Source organism: Dromaius novaehollandiae, chromosome 6, assembly GCF_036370855.1.
Source record: "Dromaius novaehollandiae isolate bDroNov1 chromosome 6, bDroNov1.hap1, whole genome shotgun sequence".
NCBI classification, from domain to species: Eukaryota; Metazoa; Chordata; class Aves; order Casuariiformes; family Dromaiidae; genus Dromaius; species Dromaius novaehollandiae.
In genome coordinates, this window is record NC_088103.1 from 45,711,407 (window position 1) to 45,729,446 (window position 18,040).

The 18,040-nt window shown below is 46.8% G+C and overlaps 2 protein-coding genes across 8 annotated transcripts in view; one reads left to right on the forward strand and one right to left on the reverse strand.

The window, feature by feature from the left end:
- Window positions 1-5,707, forward strand: part of ZRANB1 (zinc finger RANBP2-type containing 1) — a 48,243-nt gene extending 42,536 nt beyond the window's left edge. For all 5 annotated transcript variants that reach the window (XM_064514362.1, XM_026115908.2, XM_026115912.2 and 2 more), the window contains 2 exons: window positions 1,547-1,776; window positions 2,801-5,707. In XM_064514362.1, the coding sequence (XP_064370432.1) occupies window positions 1,547-1,776; window positions 2,801-3,019 (449 nt within the window). In that variant the 3' untranslated portion in view covers window positions 3,020-5,707. The remainder of the gene's footprint in view (window positions 1-1,546; window positions 1,777-2,800) is intronic.
- A 2,272-nt stretch (window positions 5,708-7,979) lies between these two features.
- CTBP2 (C-terminal binding protein 2) overlaps window positions 7,980-18,040 on the reverse strand; it is a 132,414-nt gene continuing 122,353 nt past the window's right edge. For all 3 annotated transcript variants that reach the window (XM_064514364.1, XM_064514365.1, XM_064514366.1), the window contains 8 exons: window positions 17,215-17,369; window positions 16,403-16,547; window positions 14,197-14,403; window positions 13,585-13,799; window positions 13,366-13,496; window positions 13,113-13,240; window positions 12,264-12,381; window positions 7,980-9,502 (listed from right to left, as the gene is read on the reverse strand). In XM_064514364.1, the coding sequence (XP_064370434.1) occupies window positions 9,322-9,502; window positions 12,264-12,381; window positions 13,113-13,240; window positions 13,366-13,496; window positions 13,585-13,799; window positions 14,197-14,403; window positions 16,403-16,547; window positions 17,215-17,369 (1,280 nt within the window). In that variant the 3' untranslated portion in view covers window positions 7,980-9,321. The remainder of the gene's footprint in view (window positions 9,503-12,263; window positions 12,382-13,112; window positions 13,241-13,365; window positions 13,497-13,584; window positions 13,800-14,196; window positions 14,404-16,402; window positions 16,548-17,214; window positions 17,370-18,040) is intronic.

Below are 18,040 nucleotides of genomic sequence, written 5' to 3' on the forward strand. Positions count from 1 at the left end.
GGCAGAAGCAATTGCTGAATGTCCTTGCTTTTTCTGCTTTTCGTATTAGTATTTGAATACTGCTAAGACATGCTAACATGCTAAGGCATGTTACTGCTAACATGTTATTTTTCATTATAACTTTGAATTTTGACCAAATGTCTAGATAAAACTTTCTTTGCCCAAATGTAAAGGCTTGAAACTTTTCAAAACACTTATCCCTCATTCTCTCTTTCTCTTTGTCAAACCCAGTTCATTTTGTGCTTAATATGGAATTATAAGGAGACTTGATTGTAATGGAGGATGGGAGGAAGGGGAAACTAAGAAGATACGTGGTTTTGTCCTGAAATCTAGATATTGTAAAAACTTGTGTGAATCTTAATCTAAAAGAATTGGAAAATATTTAGGCATTTCTTGATTAGGCAGCCCTTTCAAGAACATGGGAAAAGGGGACAAGTATCTACCAGTGGTGCTCTCTAAATTTTGTGGCAGCAAAGCAAAATGGGTTTTAAATTTAAACAACCTCCCCACAAACAACCCCTGCCTCAGATTTCCGTTTTAACGTTGCCCTTCAGTGTCCATGAATGTTGGAGGAGAAATGAAGTGCTTTGTGTTTTGCTGCAGCGTCTGTTCCTAACTTACTGGCAGCAACTGTACTATGAAAGGTTGCTATGCTACATGTGCACTTAAGTTTATGCATTGCTATTTTTAAACTGTCACAAGGTAAGGCATGCTTTTGCTTGAGCTGTCTTGCAGCACACCAAGAATTATGTTCCTAGAAGAAAAGAGTTCTGGTTTTATTTTGAGACTTGCTGCACCTCCAGCAAGTTACTGTCTTCATTTCTAAAAATGGCAGGGAGAAAAACGGCAATCTCTGAGAACCTGTGACGTCGCTGGTTTGTTATATCTGAGCAGAATAGCGTAAACTCGATATGCATAAGTGTTGCAACTTTATTTCGTATATAAATGCAAAGTTTATGAGAAGACCAATTGTCTCTGCCTGGTGTGGGACACGTACTTAGGTATCGAATGATATTTGGTGCAGTAAGTTTCTTTTAATAATAGATTTTTTTGCAAGCAGATGGCAGAATTTTTGGTTCTGGTAAAAAAAAAAAAATAGACGTAGCTGTAGCTTTTTTATTTCTGTGATGCAGAATCTGTATTTGGGGTGGTATATTTTGGGGCTGGTGGTGGTGGTTATTAGAAAATTTGCCAAATATGAAAGACTTTTTTTCAAGCCTTATTTTTATTAATCGTTGTACCATAGATTATAGATTCTAGAGGAATGATAATGTGGTAGTGGTTGGAATTGCAATCCCGTTTTTGTCTAAACTTGTACAGTTGCAGATATACTCTACTAATCTCATAGTCTAACCTAGTGATAATTAGCTGCACTGAAAAGTGTGACCCATATTCCTGGAGATCAAACCAAGTATGTATGAAATGCTTGTAATGTCCTCGTGTGACTGTGTTTAACCAACAGCAGCAAAGTGATATTTTATATCAAAATGCTTCATTATTGAAGATCAGCATTCTGACTCTTATCCTTTGCTTCAATTTCTTGTAGGTGTATATTTGCCTTTGTTATGGGAACAGAGTTTTTGTTGGAAAAGTCCTATTGCTCTGGGCTACACAAGGGGCCATTTCTCTGCTCTGGTTGCCATGGAGAACGATGGCTATGGCAATCGAGGTGCTGGTGCTAACTTGAACACTGATGATGATGTTACTGTTACTTTTTTACCGTTGGTTGATAGTGAGAGGAAATTATTGCACATTCACTTCCTTTCTGCTCAAGAGGTAAGAAAAATGTACTTAGCTGATAGTTTGCACAGCTGCTTCTAAGCGGTGGCCCTAGCAATCTCTGTATCTCTGTTTGTCTTTGCATTTCTGAGAATTATAAAGGAATGTGCTGTTCCCTTCCCCATCACCTGACCTGATATCTGAAAAATACTTTCCCACGTATTCGATGCTTATTTATAACCTTGTAAGTTGAATGTAAATGCACTATGCATGTGAATAAAGGTGTACTTTGAAAAGGACCTAGAAATAAGGATTCTGACTTTAATGCCAGGCTGAAATCAGCCTTTCTTTTAAGGATGCAGCATAAATATTGGCCAGGAGTTGCAGCATGCTCTGCTCCCCCCTACCCCCAATGAAACTTTGCTTATTTCGTCTTTAATAGCTCTGATGATGACAGGGAACCACTTCAGTAAGGTTTATATGTGGGCGAAGGGAGAGAAGGAGTGGAAAATCTTAACGGCCTTTTGATTCTGAAAACTCAAAGCCTTTGTGTAAAGCAGCCATCCTGTAGCTGATGGAGGAAAAGTACAGGCTTCAAGTTCAAAGAGGGATATTTTTCAGCAAGCCACAACACTAATAATGTCTCAGAAGTGGAAGTGTTTTGTGTTAAGTACTGCTAGACTCCTAAAAACTGGTTATAAAGCCAGAAGGCTCTTGCAAGACCCATCCTCCTTATGCAGTGCCTGCTACAAATAATCAGTTGCTTACAAATAATTGAAATATAGGAAGGCTGTATTGGAAATATCTTGAAAAATTTAGAGGGGAAGAATAACTGCAGAATAATTCGGAAGCTTTCCAATTTTTAGTTGAAAACACAGTATGCATCAGTGTGGCTTTTAATGATTTTTTCGTAGACTGTCAGCTGCTCTGAAGCAGTATGCTCGTGCTGTCCGCTTTGGGGAGAGCCATGTTACCTAGGTATTTCAGAATGTCACAGGTGGCCGCTTTAAACTTGCTGGTGATGTTTCAGTCCTCATTCTGATTTTTTTTCTTTTTTTTTTTTTTTTTTCTTCCTCCAAAGATAGGTAATGAAGAGCAGCAAGAAAAGCTGCTTCGGGAATGGCTGGACTGCTGCGTGACAGAAGGAGGAGTTCTCGTTGCTATGCAGAAAAGCTCTCGTAGACGCAATCATCCTCTGGTCACCCAAATGGTAGAGAAGTGGCTTGATCGCTACCGACAGATCCGCCCTTGTACATCCCTTTCCGATGGTGAGGAAGATGAGGATGATGATGATGAATGATGATGAAATTGGAGCGAAAACTACCAGCGCATAGTGTCTGACCCGGAGTTAGCATTGTGCTATAGCAGTTCGTTGTGGAACGACCTAATTCTAGAAGAAACATGCTGTAAAGGATTTTTCTAACCGGCATGGGGAGAATCTAGAAGCTCATCTGCTGTGTGAAGAGAGCTAAATGGGCTGGACTACAGTTTGTACAAAAACAAAAAGAAACAAAAAACAGCTAATTTTATTATCAAGACAGAAAAAAACCATTTTTCTTTCTGATTGTAAATCTGTCTATAAATGTACCGCATGTGGTTGTGTAAGAGGTTGTGTAATAGGAAAAGTATACCAGCATCTTAATTATTGCAAAGAAATTTTTCAACTAAGGGCACTTACGAAAGCACATGTTAGATGGATATCTGTTCCCTTTGAGATTCTTTTACAGTAGAACTTGGTATTCTACATCATCTTTTAGATACTCTGACACGTTTCCGTGAAAAGCCCTTTTATGTGAAATCTCACTAGTGCCCGAGTCAGATGGTGAGGTTTTTTTGTTTGCACAAAATATCCACAGCAAGTCATACGTAAAAAACCATTCATTATTTTACTAATATTTTAGTTACTGCTGTGCCCATTATAATAAAATCTAATATCTACGGAACAAACTGGAAGAGTAGCTAAATTTTTCATTGAGTGAAATGATCTCTTTCCTGAAAAAGTATTTTATGTGTTTTTTTTCTTCTAATAGTTAATAGATTCCTTCAATATACTTAAGAATATTTATTCCGAGAAGTGACCTAAAATAAAAGGGTTTTAGTCCAGTGAGCCTATACTTAAAAAAAAACCTTGTGTGAAATTTGAGAAATCAAACATGATTCAGAATTTCATATTGCCCAAACTCAATCTTGCTGTGATACAAACTCTGTCATTTTATCATTTATTCTTTCATCGAGCTAAACATTGCTGCAAATGAAAAAAACACCTTTTTAAAGGGTTGCTCCTTGGTCATTAAATCTAGTGAGAAAACACATGGCAGTTCTAATTAAAAAGAAGAATCTATGCTAAAGTTGTTTTTACAAGCACTGTGTTATATATTTCTCAGTATGTAAACCTGGGAATTTCTTGCATGTTGATTGATGTGGCCATACTTAAACTTATGTAAGTTCCTAAGATTGTAAGTTCAGAGTATATTCTCCAGTAGAAATTTTATATATATTTGGTAACTTTAGCCATGTAACCTGTAATGGATAAAGTTTATCTAAAGTCTCACTTAAACACTAAAGGTTAATGCCAGTTTTTACATATACAGTGCAATTCAGGTTGTCTTGAAAAGCACTTTTGATGGTGTGGTGGTTGAACAGGGAATTCTGCAGTAGATTAAATTGTTTTAATGAGAATTTGGAAAGAAGCCCCATAGCACATATTTTTACGTAGTTCAAAGCTATGGAAACCCTGAGGAACTTGCTGCTTTTTTTCTTCCAAATGCTGCTTAGATGGTGTTGAAACGTGCACAACTCCTACATAAACTTGGTGACAACACCAAAAGTATAGAAATAATGAAGTACTGTATTAACTTAGCAATTTTCCCATCACAGATTCCACTGAGGTTTATTATGAAATGTTTTCACATTTTTGGCCATTCGATCTCCTCTGATTGGTGCATGTGCAAATTTTCAGGTAAAGGAATGCATGTTTATCTGCAATATATGTATGATTTACCTGAATTAAATAGGCAAATCGTAGATACTGAAGAGGTTCCTTACAAGCATATAGTCCTGTTCCAAGTTTGCTTTCTAAACTGATATATCTATTTTTTTGTCCTTATTCTTCCAATTTCTTCTTACCTTGCAGTGAAATCCTCGTATACCTTGTCTAATTGATGACTTAAGAGAGTCTCCGTCAGGGGACCTGAATGCAGAGTAAGCTGGGGTGAGAATTTGCGTTATGTGAGCTGGTCTGCACCGTCTGCTTGGGCGGGTACCATTTTTCTGGCATGGCGTGACTCAGTACGCTTTTAGAAGGCCCTTTTAGCTCAGGGCTGAGCATCCCACCACGGGAACCGCACGTGCAGTGACCAGACTGCTGTAAATTCGTATCCCAGCTTGCGCAGGGCTAACTTCCCTGTGCGGACACCTGTTTAAATAGACAAAAAGATAGGTTCCTACCTCCAGTAGGCTACTTCAAGGGACACGTCAAACCTTGTGCAAAACTTTACCCCTAGCCCCCCACCCCTCTCTTTTTGCAGTCATGTTCCGTTTAAGGAAGTTAAGCTTCCTTGTAAAATGGGGAGAAACAAATGTGAAAATCTACCTTGAGCCAAATTCTTCTAAGAGCACACCTGTGCTTCTCCCTCCTGGTGACTCCCGGGCAGCCTGCGCTGTGGCCTGATCGCCCCGTCCCCAGCACACACTTTACATAGCAAGTGGAAGTTTACCGTACAGTCCGTGACAGCTGTATTTACAAAGCATGCACCGTGCTCGCTGATACTTAGCCAGTTCTGGTATGAGAGGACAGTCCTGGTACTCCAGAGCTTTTGGGCTTTCTCACTCGTTATTGTTTTGTTCTGATGTGCTGTAAAATGGTATGTTCAGGTTAATGAGCTTCGCCGGTCATTTTGGAGCTGGTGAAGTGTCTCTCTTCAAATCAAAGTAATCCAAACCTCATGTACCTGTAGATTAAAGAGATGCAAACCCTTGCTTTGTGCTAGCACAGTAGTCAGTGTATGTTAATGGGTACTCTCCTTGAATTACATACTTGAAAGTTTACAAATACTGGTATTAATTTGCAAATGCTACCTTGCAGCTTGTTGGCAAGTTCTGCTCTACTAGCCAAGTATATATAAAATTTGTTGATACTATTTTCCCTATATTTTTGCTCACAGTAGCACATGCTTTCCTAGCACAGAACTTGGCTTTTTGTTGCTACCTCCTTTACATCTGGGTCATTTTTCTAGTTTATTTATGAATTCCTCAGTGAAAAAATCTGTGCTTCTTTTGATATATTAAAAACTTAATAATTCTGGATTCTTCCAGAGTTCTGCTGCATGGCTTATGGCAGATACTATTAGAATGTGTTTACTCCATTAACAAAGTAGCTTTGCTTGCGTTTAGAGAGACCCTTATTTAATTTCTTCTCCCCTCTACCTCCTTTGGTTCAGTAACTTTCCTGCACCCCCAGCACCCGCCCTTTTTTTGGTTTTATTTAGTGTGTTGTCGCCTTCAAGCTGCTTGTTTTAAACTACTCTGACATCCTTGATCAATGGCAAGACTCCCTGTCTGCCTTTCACGAGTGTGAAAACAGCAGTACGGCTCCGTCAGCAAGCAACAGGCACAAATCTTGAGCAGCAACTATTTTATTTATCCACTGTTTCCTTGCCCCGTAACTTTTCCATCTGAAAGGTGCAGCGTACTGCTTCACGTTGCTTCAGTGCATCTTAACTGTGATGATACTCTTCCCTTTCTGCGTCCATGTAATCATCTCTTTGCATATTTTGCTGGTGTTTGCACTACAGACACTTGAAATCTGAAAGCGGAGGGTAATTTTTAAAACTGCAGTCTGTTACTAAAATGCTTACTTTAGTCTGTAATCTTTGGATCGCCCCTTTTTTTTCTTTTTTTTCTTGTCGAACTTGTGGCACTTTAGTAGAAAGCTATCTGCCTACATTTGCCTCTGGGGTTTTTGGTTTTCTGGAGGGTGGGTTTTGGGTCCTGGATGCGAAATACAGCATTTGCCGTTCTCTGCGAGGTTTGGGCCAGGCCTCTTCCTGTCCTGGTGCGGAGTCCACTGCTGGCAATGGATGCGCCGGGAGCCCCTGGCACAAAGACATGCTATTCCACAGCAAAGTGTTTGCGTCCATCTGCAATGCGCCTGCTTATTTAAAAAAACAAATGAAAGTACCAGAGCTAGTTTATTTTTAAAATAATTCTATACCTTAACATGAATTACATGTTTTCTCTTGGTTTTTACCGTCATTTCAATGTTTCCCAGATATGCTCTCTGTAAGTAACCTGTTTTATTCTCCTGGTTTCTCCTGGTGTTTATGGATAATCACTGATGTGCTATGTTGATCATTGACAAAGAATGGTCACTCATCTATGAAATGTGACCTTTTTTTTTTTTTTAACATGTTTGAAGCTGGTAACTAGTTTTCAGTTTAATTTAAAGCAAACAAAAAATACAGAGTTTTGTAACCTAGACACTTTTTGGTTTCAGCTTTTCTTTTTTTTTTAAAGTCCCTTTCCAGACCACATTCTTTGCCCCATCTAATGAGGTGGATGCTGGCACTCTTTAATGCAATTTGAAAGACAGGGTGGAAACAAAAGAGCGGCCTCAGACAAGAGGCTAGTGAGGCTTGAAGTTGCTAGCACCTCTTCAGCATGTTTACAGCTTTGTTCTCTAGCAGTCTGTTAATGCCTCTAGCTTGAGTATTTCCAAAAACATCTGATTCCTGAGGAATAGTTGCCTTCATAGCTTAATGGGAACCGTACCGTCTCTTCCGTTTAGGTTGCAAATAATGTTCCACCTGATCTTAAATGTTTGCAAATTGTAAATATATTTATAATGATACTTTTTGCTTATGGATAGCACCACCAGAAAGTCCAGGGTAGGAAACTAGAGTCGGCAAGTGTCGCCTCAGCAGCGCAATTTTAGAGCTGACCCATAAGCAGCGAGCTCGAACTGCGTTTCGGCAGCACTCCTCAGAGCGTCTCGGCGGAAGCCAAGGACCCATCCTCAGCTGATGCAGGTCCCTGTTCTGTTAAGGTGTCTTTGCTCTGTTGACCTTGACAGTCGGTGGTCCCATCTGCTGCTCAAGTGTCAAAGCTGTCCAGGCCAACTCGCGCACCTGCGAAAGGGTTTCCGGCTCCTGAGGAGGGCAGGGTGCGAGCAGAGTTGCAGCTACATAACTTGGTACGCGTGCTCAACGCCTTCAACCTAGAGCATGATGAAAACTGCATTGAGAGCTCTTACCTTTCAGAAATTATAGAAATTTTATCACTTTTTATTGAAAACTGCACTGAACGCTAAATGTCCACCTTTACAATAAACAAATACAATAACGGTAACACACTAAAACAAAACATACTTCTGATAGCCATTGTGTTTTTTCTGTTTGGGACAGCTTAAGTTTTTTTTTTTTTTTGTCACAGAAACAGGAATGTACCCATACAAAGGCTCAAAATAGGCCATCTTTTTAAAAACAAAAAGGCGATGATTCACAAAAGACTATGAATATAACATGTAACTAGTTGATACAAATCTAATAGGATTTGTTAAAATCAGTCACATCTAATAACACATTTTGAAGTGTTCTTGTATAAAATATCACGTGAAGAAAAGAAGACTTTATCAATGTCTAAAAAAGTGGGTTTTGTTCATAGACAGTCTGACAAGTTACCATAAAAAGTGTTTCCTGAGACATAAGGAAATGCAACATTATTCTTGAACCCTTTCCAGCTCAAGACTTTTTCCACTTGATAAAATAGCTGCAGATTTAAAACTGAGAAAATATATCTGAGTACAAATAGTGTGAAATGTAATACTCTTTTTTTTTTCTTTCTTTTTTTTTTCCTTGCATCATAGGAGGGCATAAGTGCATGCACAGCTACTTTTATTCGGTGTATTGGGCAGAGGAGAGACTGGCAGTTTGTCTCCTAGTTGGGGAGGGTGATGGCTGATGCCAGGAGCCGTCTCCCTGCTCTGAGGTTCCTGGCTGCAACGGCTCTACCTTAACCGATCAGGAGAGCTGCTGCTACATGTCACTGGCCCTATGAGAGTGCAAAAAAAAAAAAAAAGTTTTCTTCTTCCATTTCTAAGCCAGTATTGATGCCTCTTGTTAGAAGAGGTAACCAGATACAAGAGTAAGGAAAGGGCTGAAGCCACATAATGGTTTCCTCTTAAATTTCTAAGTTAACTCTGTAAGGATTGCTTAATGCAATTATTTGAAAACAGGTGCAGAAGCCCTGTTCTTCCCAAGGAATTGAGGGAAAAAAATCTATTTTTTATTCATGTGATTGATGCACAGATGAAGGAAACTTAACACACAATAACAGAAGTTGATCATTAATGTATCACATCCTAGTTTTCAGCGCTTCAGCAAGCAGATGACTTCTTTAGGGCTTCTCCCCAGTCTTGACTGCTATCACTTTGTCGTTAACACTGGAACATCAATGATGCATCTGTCCAAAATCAACATTACAAATTTTGTATCAAATTTTTTTTTAAGTTCATGTATAAGTTCTTTTCCAATGTCTCTTGGTCCCAAGTTTATTGAATGAATTTTTTTTGTTGTTTTTTCTGTTTTTTGTTTTTTAAATTATCTGCTATTGCTCGTTGGGATGTTCCCTGTTGTCCCCATGTTTTGTGGGCTGGTTAGGCGATGGAGCTTGGGAAGGATGTGCCACTGTTGGAAGATTGTGAGTAACAGGGATGCCTCCGGGAATGATGCCCTCCATCGCTGCTGGTATTCCTCCCGGGGCAACGCTGACCATGCCAGGCGGATACCTGCGGGGGGAAAGAGAGCACCAATGCTCAGCAGAGCAGAGCATTGCCCCGACAGCCATTTCAGAGACTGGAGAAAATGGGAAATATCCTGCTTCTCTACTACCCTTGGGTTACTTATTCTTTTAAGTAACACAGGATAAAGTTAAACTAATGCTGCTGTGGGTCAACATCACTCTTTTCTGTTCAATGTGCAGGACCCCCACCGGCAGCTTCCTAATCTCTCCAGTTGTGTAGCAGTATGAAGAGTCATGGCAATAAATGTTGACACTGTAGTCTTAAAAATGCATTTGTTACATTAAGAATAACTTGAAATAAGCACCGTGATACGCTTAATGCCAATACCCAAAGCAGAGATTTGCAAGCAGAGGCACTGCATGTACTGTACTTTGCAAATATATATGTGTGTATATATATATATAAAAAACTATATGTAGTTTAAAAAAAAAGAAAAAAAAAAAAAAAAAAAAAAGCAAGCTTTGGCTAAAGAAGAAATCCTTTGCCTGCAGTACTTGATGAACCAATGTGTTTTATGCTTTAGAAGGGAAAGGAAGGTGGTTTTAGTTATATAGATTACTTTTTCATACATGTACAAAAAAAACAAACAAAAAAAATCCACCCCAAAACAAGAACAAAAACCCCAAACCTTCAGTGATAGAGAAGAGCTGAAGACAACTATGCAGGCGCCATTTATTTTATATGAACTCAGCCTGCTCTAAGCCTTTACTGCACTGTTTGCCTAAGGTTGAGACTGTTCTCTTAATAAATCCCGAAAGCACCGAGCTATGATACCATAAGCAACAGTAACAACTTCTTGTGCCTCGACTGCATAAGGAGGTGAGCAGTAATTTTCAAAGGCAGATAACATTTCAGGTCAGTTGCTGAAGGCAAGCAGCAGGTACAATAAATGCGCAATGGCCAGATACACAGATTTTTCTTTGCAGGAAAATGTCACGCTGCTGTTTTGCCAGCTGTTTATAGGCCCTAAAGGCTCCTGGCCCTGATCCTGCAGTAGGTACCACCAAGCACAAATCCCCTGGGGCCGGGCCACTATTACCTGCAAGACCTGAATTAACTGAAAATGAAACCTTGATGCCTGAAAGCGAAGTTGCCTGTCAGCTCTACCCTGTTTGAAGCTATTTGAACAGGACTCACTCTTGCTTTGGGACTGCTTTTCTAAAAGTGCTGTGTTTGATGCCTACAAGCTAAGGCAGCTTTTTAGTATCCTGTAAGTTTGTAGGCACAGATTAATTTCCCTTAGCATGAACCAAAGGTGCTCCTACCAAAGCAGCCACCATCTGACTCTAGATGCCAGTGTAAAAGATAGAGGTTAAAATAGAGCAAGTATTCCTCTTGCGCCGTGGGGTTTATTTTTTTTTGTTGTGGTGGGTGTGTTTTCCTTTTTCCTGCAGGTGGTTCAGCTGAGAGCTGGGTGGTGCAGGCCACCAGAGACAGCACCCGAGCGGCTGTGTTTAATAGTCACTAGTGGCCATAGCGGCCAGGAGCCCAGCCAGTCCCTTTCTGAACCCGTTTCTGTGCTGTTTTCTGCAAACCTAGTGCAGCATTTGCTTTGCAAGCAAAGGTGGTGGCTGCCATGGTGCCCCCCCTCCCCCCCCCCCAACCACCCAGCCTTCATGACGCTGATTTTTGTTACCTTCTCTCTGGTTTAGTTCCCCCTTTTTATCACCAGGTCTTTTCAATTTTGCAACTCTTCCCTCAAAGCTTGAGATTGGCCCCTGCTGCCCAACCCTGTAGCCGCTACTAGCCTTCCTGGGCAACTGTGGTGCTGTGCAGCGGCTGCCCGCAGGTCTCCGGCGGGATGCCGGGGGTCTGCTGCCCGCTCTGCTACCGCCCTGGTTTTACGTTTCACACCTTCCAGCCAGGAGAAGACATTTTTCTCCTTTGCTGAGATGAATATCATGAGGCATTTGGTAAGGAATCCTCCGCGATGCTTTCTGAAAAGCCAGGTACTAGAAAGGGGTTTTAACTCACGCGCGCCTGCTAATACCGTTAAAGCTCTACCCTGGGTTTTAAGCGTTCCCCTTGCTGAAGCTGAGCCGCCTCTTCCCTCATGTAGCCGGAGGACGCAGCTGAAAATGGGGCTGGATCGAGTCCGTCTGCCTCTTGAAGAGCAGGGCAAACTGCACTTACACTGTGGTCTCATGCCGGGCCACCCACGCGCCCAGAGAGCAGAGCCGGGCCGGGGGACGAGGCACCTCGCCGAGGCTAAGCACGGCTGGCGCCCGCCGCAACGGCACGCTTGGAGCAGGACCGAGGGCTTTTCCCTGAGGTTTTGACACCTTTTTTAATCCCGTGCATCCAAGGGGGCATCCAAGCAGCGCGACCTCGCGTGCCCCGCGGGGTTTTTGCGTCCCTGAGGGTATTTTTGGCTGCAGCGCCGCACTGAAGGCTGCCGTGCTCCAGCTGAGGCCGTGCGCCCGCCGGGCCCATTGGCTCGAGCTGCCCAAAGCGGAGCAGTAAGTAACTCTAATCTCCTGGATTTAGCGGAAATCAGGCCACGGTAATACGGGCCTATGTTTGGCGCTTCAGAGTGGCTCGTGAATCCACGACCAGGGCCGGGCTGGCGGCCCGCGCTGCCAGGCCAACACGCAGATGGGCGCCTCGGCCCTGCAGCCGCTCGGCGGGTCGGGAGCTGGGGCTGCTCGGGCCGGGGGCAGGCGTGAGCGCACGTCGACACCGGCGCCGTCGGGAAGCGGGCGTTACCTGCAGCAGCTCTGAGGCCGCGGCCCTTGCGCCAGCTCACCTGTATGTGGCACCATTGAGCTCCGGATGAATCGCTTGCTGATCTAGCACTGACCACGGCGCCGTCGTGACAAAGAACTCCTTGTTCACGCAGTTCCTCAGGCTCTCCGGGATGCGACCTGCGGCGACGGCAAAGGCAAGGCAGCGTCAGGCACGCCACGGCCGTAGCGCTCTGCGATAAGCCACAACTTCTCCAGCGGTGGGAAGGGGGAGAAAAAAAAGGTCCCGTGCACCCTTGTTGCAGAAGAATGTCTTGGCCATGCCATGGTGAAGGGTTGGGGAGCAGGTCGCTCCCGGACGAGGCGTCCTGCACCCAGGAACGCTGCTGGCGTCAGAGCAGGGCCAGCGGTCACGAACTGGGGCACGCGGCTCGTGCGGGGGGCAACTTTGGGGACAAGAGAACAACCTTTTTCCTAGACTATGGCACTGCAATTGTGGTGCAAGCCCTCCGAGCGCGAAACTGCTGCGCTCTCGGGTTAGCGCCGCTAAAAGGGGCAGCAGCTACGGCCCCCCCCGTCCCCTCCTGCCCCGCACAGCCACTGCCTCAGCCACGTTGCTCGTGGGCCCCACTGGTTTAAAAAATAATCCACAAATGCTTAGTGCTGGGAAAGGCAGGGTCTCGCCAAGAGGGAGGTCATCTTTCCCGCTCTGTGTGTGGGCAGAGTAACGAAGCCGAGGCCAGGAGAACCCAGCCTTGCTGCCTCTTCCGGACAACCAGACGGAGGAGGTGCAAAGAGGAATGGCCCCTGCCCCTGGGGCAGCCCTAACCCCGCAGCCCCTGTAAAAACGGGATTATAAACGTGCCCAAGCGACAGAAAACTGCAGCCTCCCGAAGGCGGCCGGGCCCCACCTGTGATGGCACGCCGGATCTCCGTAGCAGCAGCCTCTCGCATCTCGAGCGACGCCTGCTCGCTGTACCAAGCCGTGTGCGGAGTACAAATTAAGTTAGGAGCGTCTTTCAACGGGCCTTGAGCAAAACTAGAAAGGGGGGGGGGGGGAATTAATCGGCGTTTAAGAGGGGAGAAAAACTGCAGAAAGAGGGGGCGGCCGCGCGGGCGTTGCTACAGGAGGGAGGCCGAGGCCAACGCGGGACGGGGCTCTACCTGAACGGCTCCGACTCGTGCACGTCCAGCGCCGCCCCTCGTATCCGCCCCTCCTTCAGCGCTTGGGTTAAGGCCTTCTCGTCCACCAGCCCGCCGCGCGCCGTGTTCACCAGGAAGGCGCCCTGCCTCATCTGGCGCCCGCCGGCGAGAGAGACGGCACCGTGAGGGCCGGGCACGGCGCCCCGCGCCCCCGCGCCCGCCACCGCCCGGGCACGTTACCTGCTTAATCGTGAAGTCGTTGATCAGGTGGTGGTTATGCTCGTTGAGGTTGCAGTGCAAGGAGACGCAGTCGCTCTGGTAGAGCAGGTCCTGCAGCGTGTAGACCCGCTGCACCCCCAGCGACCGCTCTATCCCGTCCTGCAGGTACGGGTCGTAAAATATCACGTTGAAGCCAAACGCCTTGGCCCGGACCGCCACCGCCTGCGCGGTGCGACCTGCACAGAATGGGGAGAGAGCCATGAATTTGAACGATTGAAACGACTCTTTCCCCCGCCAGATGCTTGCTGTGAACGCTCCAGCGCGTGTCCCGGTCCGTGTCACCCGCACGCACCGACCAGCAGGGCACCCACCGGTTGTTCCCCCAGCGCTTCTCCCCTCCCTTCGAGCCGTTGGGCTCCTCGGGGCCTCCTGCCGTCCCCTGCCTCACCCCATACAGCTCCTCCACCGAAAAGGGGGGATAAATGGCTCTCCCCACCACACGTCTACCCACTTCAGCCCACCACTTCCAGTGCTCCCTGTTTCAAGAGGGCTTATTCCTAGGGCACAGGCCTCCAAGGTGAACCCCCAAACCACGCTGCGGTTCTCCTGCCGGCTGCGGCTCTGCCAACCTACCAAACCCAATGAGGCCAAGGGTTTCTCCCCTGATGCGGGCTGCTCCCGAGGCCACCTCCCGTATCTGCTCCACGCTCTGCACCCGGGTGCCTTCCCGCAGCGCCTGGTAGAGCCAGGTGTTTCGTCTGTAGAGGTTGAGGACGTGGCAGATGGTGGAATCCGCCGTCTCCTCCACGGCTGCCGACGGGATGTTGCAGACAGCAATTCCTGGAGGAGGAAGCACAGCAAAGCAAAACCATGGCTCAGTGATGGACAAGCTCATCTGCTGGATGCCGTCGCAGCCTCCTGCCCTACGAGGCCAGGCCTCCTGAGTGCTGTGGGATGCCTCGCTCATCCCGCCTGGAGAGAAACCGATGGCTAGTCCACTGGGGGAAAAAAATTTATGGAAAACCTGTGGATGTTGCTAACGTGGCACCAATTCTTCATCTGCCTGTTTGTTTGACAAACCTACGCAAAACTGGAGAAACTGTCTGACCCTACAGAGGAGAAGAAAGCAACGCAAAAAACCCACAACCCCCCCCCCCCCGCCCCACATACTCCCTTTCACCCCTGCTTTCGGGCACAGTAGCAGGACTGGGAGATGAGGCGCTGCGATTTTGCACTTTTGCACTTGAACCTCCTCCACCAGGGCCACTCCAGCGATGGCCCTGTCGCCCGTCCGCCTGACTCCGTCCCTTTGCCCATCGCCCGCACTCGCTTTTCCTAACCGCGTTACAAAACGGGGGCTGCTGGTGCCCCGTGGCTCCTCACGTTACTACTTGCTCCGGGTACGCCGTCCTGCGGGGCCGCGGCGCGCCGGCACCAAAGCTGGGCCGGGAGGGGATACAAACATACGGTGCTCCGCTCTCCCAAAGGACGAAAACTCCCGGCAACAACTACGGCAGCTCCTCCATGAGCGAGCCGAACACGGGCTCGGGCCCAACACCGGCTGAACGACCCTCAATGTCTGAAATCGGCCGACAAGGGTCAGGCAGCTGCTGCTGTGTGACCAGGCACTATATTTAGACATCGGTCATTTATTGACTGCGCAGCTTAAAAACTACCTTATGGAAAGCAATACCAATTAAACTTCACGCTACATTTGTGGGTAGTCATTACATTTTCTACTTTAAACCACATCATTTGGCCACCCAATTTCCTAAGTATAAAAAGGATTATACTGCACCATCCCATTACTTTATCTGTTGTATTTTTCTTTTTGTGATGTTGAAAGCCTTAGAACATTGTTATAATGGATAATAACAATAAGAGTTAAAAATATGGAAGGAAACATTACATTTGGAAGACACTGCTCTCCTATCAAAGGAATAATCCACTATACTAAGAATTGCTTTTTCAGGAATGACTATTTGAAAATCTCTTATCTCAATTATCCTTGTAAAATGGCTCACGTGAAATGGCTGTTCTTAACTTCCCCAGAGATAACCCTCAATACAAGAGATCCTAAACGCCACAAGCCGTAGCACTTCTTGATGGACCAAACCTTTGGATCAGCGGATCAGAAATAGCTGTAACTCAGCTGCTAAAACCACGGCTACGGCTGAGCTAAGCCCCCGTGGCTCTGGGTGTGCAGAGCCCCCAGGGCTCCGTGCCACCCAGACGGGGATGGACCCGCCCGAGCGTGGTGGCCAGGCACCTGTCACCGAGCCCCCGCACACTGCGCGCCCTCCGTGCAGAAGACACCCATGGCTGTAGGTGCTGCCATCTGGACACGCGGCCCTGCCCGTTTTGGCAGCCCTTCTAGCATGTCCCCACAGCCAGCGTCCTTTGGAAGCTACCGAGGCCATCCTTGACGAGGTGGCCACAAATACCAGGTCGTAGAAGGGGGGCAACTCTCCGTCCCTCTCTTTCACCAGGGGAGCAAGAGGCAGGAAAGGAAGCAGAAGGGGACAAGGCAAGGGGAACAGCAGAGACATTCACAGCTGTTTGCAGGTGCAGTTTTAGTACAATACGACTAAGGCATGCCTTCCAAAACTGCAGCATGTTGTGCATTTCGTGGTCAAATTTTCTTGTCATTACATTTTCTAAATGCAAAAAATGGAAACTGCACCTGTAATTTTAGGGGCTGAATCAAAACCCTTCGGGGGAATCTTGCCTGTAATTCCATTTTGCTAGAGCTCTTCTAAAAACAAGTAGTGGAGTGGGCTGCTTTGGAAGAACCAGACGGATGCGGCCGTGAACGAGAGGGGACAGAAGCGAGACCTACCAAGCTCCCCTGCAGCTTTGATGTCAATGTTGTCGTAGCCACTGCCTATTCGAACAATGACCCGTAAGGCCTTGAACTTTTCTAGATCTTCTCGAGTCAGAGTGATGGTGTGGTACATCATCGCCCCAACGGCTTCGTTTAATACCTGAAACAGAACAAGAAGATGTCAGAAGCTACCAGGACGCGGGAGGTGGTACTGCCATGCAAGGCTGCACCTCCCCTCAACGGAGGTTCAAACCCTAATCAGTGCTCACCAAAAGCTACGTCCGTGCCCTGGAATCCCAAACCTTATCCAAATTCTGCAGGATTGGCTCATTTATCAATCCTGGAAGTGCTCTCTCATCACTTCAAACCTCATTTGAGTTATCTAAGTGGGCACCAAGAATAATTTTGGAGCAAGTATTGACAACTAGTCAAGCTTCCAAGCAGAAACGCCCCTCAGGAGCGTAGGGATCTGCTCGCGGAGTGCTCCAGCCCGACTCGTTCAGTGCTGGGGAGAGACCAGCTGCTGAGACGTGGTGTTTGCCTGGTGGGCCCCATCAGCCACGGCGTGACGAGGCGTCAGCCAAACCAGAGCAACCACGCTGCAGAACGGAAAGGTGCAGAGGGCTGCGTGCTACTGCAGCGCTCAGCGAGCTGACTTTAAAAAACGGAAATAAGAGATGTTAATAATACTGATGTAAGAAAATTGATGCTAAGCAATGAGGTGAATTTCTTTCTCAAATAACATCTGGCTTTTCAAACAGCTTCGCTAGACCATCACTCTCTCCCCAAAGCCCAACCCACCCCTGCAAAGTCACAGCTTACGTCACCTTCTCGTGAATCTCCTGAGTTGATTGTGCGTCACAGAATGCAACGGTGGCCAAATCTTTCAAGATTGGCATCTCGACCGTACAGTCCCGTCCGTCCAGCAGAGCCACCAGCGGTCGGGGGTGCATAGGGCCATTCATGATCTGCGGGCGAATACCTGCAGGCAGAAGCAGGGCGACTTTTACATCGCGGGAAAACAGCACGTCCCCCCTGCCAGCGGCAGCTCCAGCTGCTTTAACAACGGGTTTTGGCGGGCGATCGCCGTGCCGGCGCGTTTGGAACGACACCGGCTCTCCTCCCCGGCTCGCCGGCAGGACCGCGGGAAGCCCCTCCGGCACCGGCTTTGTCCCACAGCTGCCGGCCCCGCGGTGCTCTGCAAAGCCGCCCGGACCCCGCGGGGCAGCACCTGGGAGCAGCGCCCAGGCTTCTCCCACCCCTGCACCCGCCTCGCTACGGGCTGTTTACCTGAACGATAGGTAAATTGTGGTGGGGGCACACGGGAGGTCTGCAGCAGCCGATACGCAGGTGACGGGCTGGCACACGGGCCAAAGCCGTGCCTCGGCGCCCGGAGCATCGCCCGGGGGAGCCACGCTGCCGCCCGCCGCGCGCGAGCTGGGGGGCTGCCGCATCTGTCTTACGTGGGGAAAAAATAAACCCACGGAAACGGGCTGATTTAACTCAGAGGGTTTAACGGGTCTCTGCTACTGCTTTACTGAACCTGGCTTGAGAAATAAAGAGCGACCAGATCTGATGAAAGACTCCCAGCGCCACGCGCAAGCGTTTTTGGACACGGCCACCCCTGCTCACCGGAAGCCTTGACATTTAATC